Below are 7,037 nucleotides of genomic sequence, written 5' to 3'. Positions count from 1 at the left end.
TGCAAACATGTATTTTGTAGTACGATAGTAGTACGCTATACTATTGTACTACAAAATATGATTTGCTAATTTATATAATTGTAAAAATAGTAAAAATATATATAGACTTAAGTAAATTTACAGTTTTATACTTCTAAAACTAATTCAATTTATGTATTCAGCATTACTAAAGGCACTATACAAAAAGGTACTGTACTTCATATAGCCATACAACATAGTGTTCCACTAGTTACTTTATTTTATGGTTTCTAATAATAGTCAATTATTACTAAAATTATAAATTTATATAATAAAATATCATTAAAAAAACTGCAAAATTTCTTTTTATAATTTTTGATAAAAACTTTTTCATGTGCATCACTGTTTCAAAGAATACGAAGAAGTGCATCAAAGGATTTAAGTAGTCTCAAGTGAATAATAGAATAATTCACAGAGGTTTTTTTCTTTGCTGTTTCCATATACGGGTTGGTTCAGAAGGGAAAAGTCATGATATGGTCGAAGCAAAATGTCAAGTACCATTTGCTCGTGACCCAAATGTCAAATGAAGCTCCTAAATTAAACCTTGAAAGATGATAATGCCCCGTCTGTTTTTTTTGTAAATCTTTACTTTTTCACTCTCTCGATTCAAGTTCAAAGATCTTTCTGCATTTTACAGAGCATATTTAAATGATTGTTCCCATGGAACGTCTTCAGTTATTTCTGATCGTCTCGGAAGATTACTAGTCGGATTAAGCATAAGGTATGATTTATTTTTATTCAGTTAGATCGATATCTGTTCATTCTAGCGTTTATAGAAATATCTATATTTTTAAATAATTTATTATCCCACAGGTTTGTTCTCTAGTGTAAAAATGCTTTACAAACAGAGACTATGTCTTCTATTGATGCCCATTGTAATTATTATTATACTGGTGCATGAAAATGAATCGACGGCACTTGCGACTAGGAAGCTACTACATTATGGTTTGTTAGGCCATCTTTTCAAACACCATCACGGCCACCACGATCATCATCATCACCACGAAAAACACCATCATCATCACGAGAAACATCATCACCACCATCATCACGAAGAACATCATCATCACCATCATCATCATCCTCACCACCACCACCACCACCACGAAGATCATCACCACCACCATCATCATCACGGCCACCACCATCATCACCATCCACACCATCATCATCATCACGGCCACCATCATCACCACAAACTCCATCATCACGGTCATCATCATCATCTCCATAAACTTCTTCACAAACTTCATCACCACAAGCATCACAAACATCATCACGGTCATCACGATCATCATGAACATCACGATCATCATGAACATCACGGTCACCACGAGCATCATGGTCACCACGGTCATCATGCACACCACGGTCATCATGCACACCACGGTCATCATGGGCATCATGCTCAACATGGGCACCACGCTCATCATGGTCATCAATAAGTGAGTATTTCATATTTTAAAATAAAATTTTAAACTTATTAATAATGAAATTTAACTCATTAATAAATTTCAATAACAGATTCCGAAGGACAAAACGAAAATGGAACACTGCAATACATTTTCATCTGTTTAAAGATGTACCAATCGGATTTAGTTAATAGTAATTATTAATACTCACAATTTTTAATTAAATATATATATATATATAAGATGTATAAACCTAAGTTTATCATCATCATTTTCGACCAATTTTTATTGTTTTATTATTATTATAATAGTCTCATAATGATGATGTTTGTGCTTGATATTTGTTCACACTGCTGAAGAGAGATGTGAGACACACGGGTTTGATTATGTAGAATATTTTTCGTAGTAAATACAATCGTAAAATTATTAAATAAAGATAATTTGTATGTTCAGATGAAATTTTTTGTATGTTAATAGCACATATGTAGATAATACACGTGAACATTAACGTTAAAATTCCTTATGAAGACGGTTAAATATATCCAATTAACGCTTTGTATGCGTGTAAATTTGTACATATACCCTGTTAAATATTAATTTCTTTAAGATTTTAATGTCAAGAGAATCCAAAAATAACGTCTCGGTTTAAAATAATAGGAGTACAATTTACAACAATTGTAGAACAATCGAATAATTTTGTACAATTTATTTTCAGATGAATAAAATTATGTAAAACGAAATATTCATTATACTGTCACATGATTTTATTTTAAGATTAAAGTGGACATACAACTTTTTGTGTTCTTTTCATGCTCGAAAAACTGCACGTTTTTCTTAATTCACGAGGGTTAAAGGATGAAACGTATTCATTTCAGTTTTCATCTGCCTTAAGGCTTCCAGAGTCCTTATATTAAAATAGGAATCATTAACATATATATAATCAGAAAGGAGAACGTAGAAGGAAGTCATTAAAAACTGAAAATAATTTTTATATCTGTATTATAGGAGCTTATGTAAATTTTTAAAATGTAGTCTAGTAATATTAACACGCCTGTGAGCAATTGCGTGTGTCTATAAATAAATAAATAAATAAAAAGTAATTTTGATTAAGTACAAAAAAATATGTTTTATTACGTATTATTTCTGTGCTGTACAGTACGTACAAATGCATGATTACAGTATCATACATTTATGTATATGCTTCTGTTATGTGTTGTTTTTATTGCCTACTCGTGTGTACTCTTTGTGTTTCTATTGTATACGCATAGCAAAGATTATAGGCCAATTATTCCACATAAATGCATTAAAATTTGAGGGAATAAATGCTGCAAACTCGTAATCCACAATGTAACAATTTTTGGTTCGCTTTAATTCTGACTGTTCACGAATTTTCATAACGTGTGATAATTCTAATACATAAATAGTGTGCGAAATTTTCTTTATGTCCAACATTTTATTTCAAATCAGTGGCTATTTCGACCTATACGATTAAATTAAATGCCCAACTCGAATAAGTTTAAATAAAAATTGCTTCAGTACACGTATATAAATATCAATATTTTATCAGGAACGAGTTTATCGTTCCGAAACATAAAAAATAAACTAGATGTCGTGTCACTTATTCATGTTAACAAAAAGTTGACATCAACATTGACGATTGTAATAAATCAAATTAAGTGCTAATTAAGAATTCATTGCAGGTATACAAAAAGTGACGTTTGATATTATTATCTTGGGGTATTTTAAATATTCCCTGCAGCAATTATAAAAACAATAATCAATTAACTTGTCAGAATCGATAAATTAATTACACTTGGTTAAATATCAATAAATGATTTCTAAGTGAAATTTCAAATTTGTTTTGTAGACTGTAGCTAAATAAGTACACTTCTGTACACTTCTATATTGTATTCATGGAGATTTGTTTGTATGGAATTATATTTAAAATGTTAATAACAGTTACTATACATGTTATTATTTGAATTAAATGTTGGTAGATGTCTTGTACCTATACTAGTATATATAGCGTATATATTGATAATATATAGTAGATTAGTACTAATATATATTTACTCTACTATATCTATATACGATTATATAATACTGTTTATATATGTGCTATTTATATATTGCTGTTATATATACATATACATACACAGTACCCATTCTTTGATATATATATTATAAAGTCATACACACAAACCAATTACTTAAAAAGTTAATAACTTTATGTTAATTAGTACTGTTATAATATAATACTGTTTACATTAATGCTAAAGGTCACTTCAAGAGGTCAAACTTTTTAAAATAACCAGTTTCTTTCTGGAAAATAAAAAGTAAACAATTTACCAATTTCATTTTCATGAGCTTCTCGGTGGTCCTGGTAGCGGGGGGGACCAAAAGGGTTATTTTGTCGCACAAAAATGATGAATTTTTGATAATAAAATCGTTCTAATTTTTATGCTGTATTTTATTTATAGTGAATACATTAGCAACTCGATAAATTCCATCTTTTGAGGTGGTATCAGTTAATGCATTTACTAAGTCATAAGACTCAGAAGGAGTCGAATATTTTATGAAAATGATAAAAGAAATTTGCTTTTATTTGTTTCGTTGATTTTGTTTTTATATTTCTGTCTCTTTAGGGAGAAGCGACTTTACATTTCTAATCGTCGTGATCCATCACATCTCTCTTTAGTCTCTGTTTTTGGGTATAGAGTACATTAAAAAGTGTCACTAAGTATACTATCGTATACAAAAGACTAGAAATGATCTATCACATCAAATAAATTTCTTTGTTTCTTTACAAGGACATCTCTGTAATATGTGGAGAAGGAATACTAAAAATATCTCTCCAAATGATTCGGGTGGGGAAATGTGATTAGGAGAGGGTCCGGAGAACTTACCAGAGCACATACTATCCAAATACGGCCCAGGTTTTTATAGAAAGTCTTCCCGGAAAACACCTCCCAATTGGCAGATAGCCAAAGGGTTGAGTTGCCTTATTTCATTACTTCACTTCGGAGAATTCGTAAAAAATGCTTTCTTTTTTACTTCGGGAAGAAATTCGTACGATTATAACTTTAGATTTTTAAGACAAATCAGAATTTATGAGCCCTTTAAATTATATTTATTAGCGTGTATAACCTACTAAATCTTTAAAAGTATAGCAGATTCTACACTTGCATAAAGATAATTTAAGAATTTTTCATATTAATTAAGGGTTTAACTTCTATAGATTTTTCGATAATTATTCGAGTATATTCGATAATTATAATTAATCGAGTATAGAATTATTTTTAAAGAATGTTAAATATTATCATACCATAAAATAAAATATATATATATATCTGCACCAGTAAGTCGGTTATTGTTATCGTTACTGATATCGAAATTCTGACATTATCAATATGATTTATAGATTCTGAAGCAAATGCAGATAATAATCGTTATCAGAAATGTCTGATACTTGTTACAGATATAGAATTTCTACATAACTACAGATACAAGAAAGAAAGTTTTATAGACTATCTGTCTTATAAATTATTCATTTTGTAGCGAATAATTAAGAAATAATAAGAGAAAGCTATAACAGATTAAAATAGGATCAAGCGTAACGACTTCCTAACTTGCAAGAGGCTCTTGCTAAATTCAAATAACCTATTTGATTAAATCAAATATGAATATAATTATCCTTCCATAACTAATAACTTAATAGATCCTTTTGTAGGAAGTAAGATATTTTTTATAAATTATTTTTTATTATTAGTTAAAAAATTATTCGAGATAAAATTTTGTAGATAAAAAAATATTTTATTGTAATAAAATTTCAAAATGATTAAAATTTTATTAAATTTTATCAGCATTAAACTGTTTTTAATACGTAAATTTCATAATAAATATGTCTGTAAGGTTATCAGAAACCACGTGGAATTTCTTTATTGTTATAATAACAATAATCATTATGAATTGCAATACAGTAGAACCTCGAAAACTCGGCCTAATGTGGACCGAAGGGTGGCCGAGTTTGTGAAAATGCCGGGTTATCGGGAATGGGGTTAAAAAAAATAAGTACGAGTGTTTCCTCAGAAAATACTGTACTGTACTTGTATGTATTGTTTACTTGAGAATATAACAGAGAATAAACTGCCCAAATACCCTTAAACAAAGGAAAAGTACGTCCTTTATGAAGGCATAGAGCCTTTACTACATGAAAATGAAAATTAATGAATACACTGTGTACAGTAATTTACCTGATAAGACAGACCTGAGAAAAATACTTTATGAGAGCTTTTATACTTTTATAAAGCTGTCTATAATGAAAATTAGTTAACTAAGGATTTTTTTGCCCTGCCAGGGTGTGGCCGAGTTATCCGGAGTGCCGAGTTATCGAGAGCCGAGTTTTCGAGGTTCTACTGTATTTCAATTTTTTAGTAGTTAATTTAAAATATAAACGTATGTGTAAAACGTTTAAAGAGTGATATAACACTCGTTTAAAATATATCATCCTAGGACAGAAGGAAATCAGCAGGTTATTTGTCTCGAGATCTAGACGCAGTCTTCCAAAATTTAAGAAAGCCATACAAATGGAATATAAATTAAAGTTTCGACAAGTTGTTCTTTATTTTACTAAAGTCAATAACACAAAAGACAAATTTCATCATCAGTGATATTCTTTTTGAACTAGACAAGGCCAACGCTCTATTCATATTCTGATTCAGTTACAATAATTCAAATACTTCAACCCGAAGCATTTGTTCTACGTTCATTTCTTCTATCAATTTCAAGTTTAAATCCCAGAAACAATTATAAAAAAAACACTTCTGTCACACCAAATCTACTGTGCAAATTTACCCAACCTTTACTTTACCTTATCACAACCCCTACTTTATTGCTGAATTTTAAATTTATAAGCACAGATTTCTTGTACGCTATTCACTATTAAATGAGTATAATTTTAAAGATTAAAAAATATAAAAGTTTTTAATCATTTTCAGCAGTTTTCAATTTTCGTGGAGGCCTATTAAAAAACAGGCCTCCACGAAAATAAAAAAGGTAATAAAATAATTTATTATAACAGGAAAGTTATCGTTTCACACAGTTTTAAAATATACTTTTCGCTCATTTTCCCTTCTAAATGAAAAATAAATAATCCAACAATAATACCGAGAATTTTAAGTCGAATTTTCCTATTAAGATGGTCCGGTCTAGTACAGATTATTATTCAATTACATTACTCATAACACAACATTATAATGTCCAATTTAAATATAGAAAAAAACATCAGATACAAATTTTTAACTACTTAATATATAAGCTTTAACCCAATTCATCATCAATAAATTATAATTTATGACAATAAATTAGAGCATCTGTACGTGAAAGAAATATTTTATTATAAAAAAAATAATAATAACAATAAAACAGTTGGCCAAAGACGGAAACTTTCTAAAATGTAACCACGTGACTCCAACTATTGGCCTAGAAAAAACTGAAAATACTTTCTCTTCCACACATGACATCATTGTTGTATCCTGCTATTCGAGACTGCAGGGGATGCCCGGCGGCATTCCTCACGAACCAATGAAAAATCGTCTTATAAGACGA

General features: G+C 29.4%; 1 protein-coding gene across 1 annotated transcript; it reads right to left on the bottom strand.

The window, feature by feature from the left end:
- Positions 1-981: 981 nt before the first annotated feature.
- On the bottom strand, positions 982-1,476 carry LOC111626878 (prostatic spermine-binding protein-like). The gene has a single exon (XM_023370401.1). The coding sequence runs from the start codon at positions 1,474-1,476 to the stop codon at positions 982-984; it is 495 nt and encodes a 164-aa protein (XP_023226169.1).
- Positions 1,477-7,037: the final 5,561 nt, after the last annotated feature.

The sequence above is a fragment of the Centruroides sculpturatus genome, unplaced genomic scaffold (assembly GCF_000671375.1).
Source record: "Centruroides sculpturatus isolate CEXI.00-Female unplaced genomic scaffold, Cexi_2.0 scaffold433, whole genome shotgun sequence".
NCBI lineage: Eukaryota > Metazoa > Arthropoda > Arachnida > Scorpiones > Buthidae > Centruroides > Centruroides sculpturatus.
The sequence above is the reverse complement of the archived record's forward strand: the minus strand, read 5'-3'. Positions and strand labels throughout refer to the sequence as shown.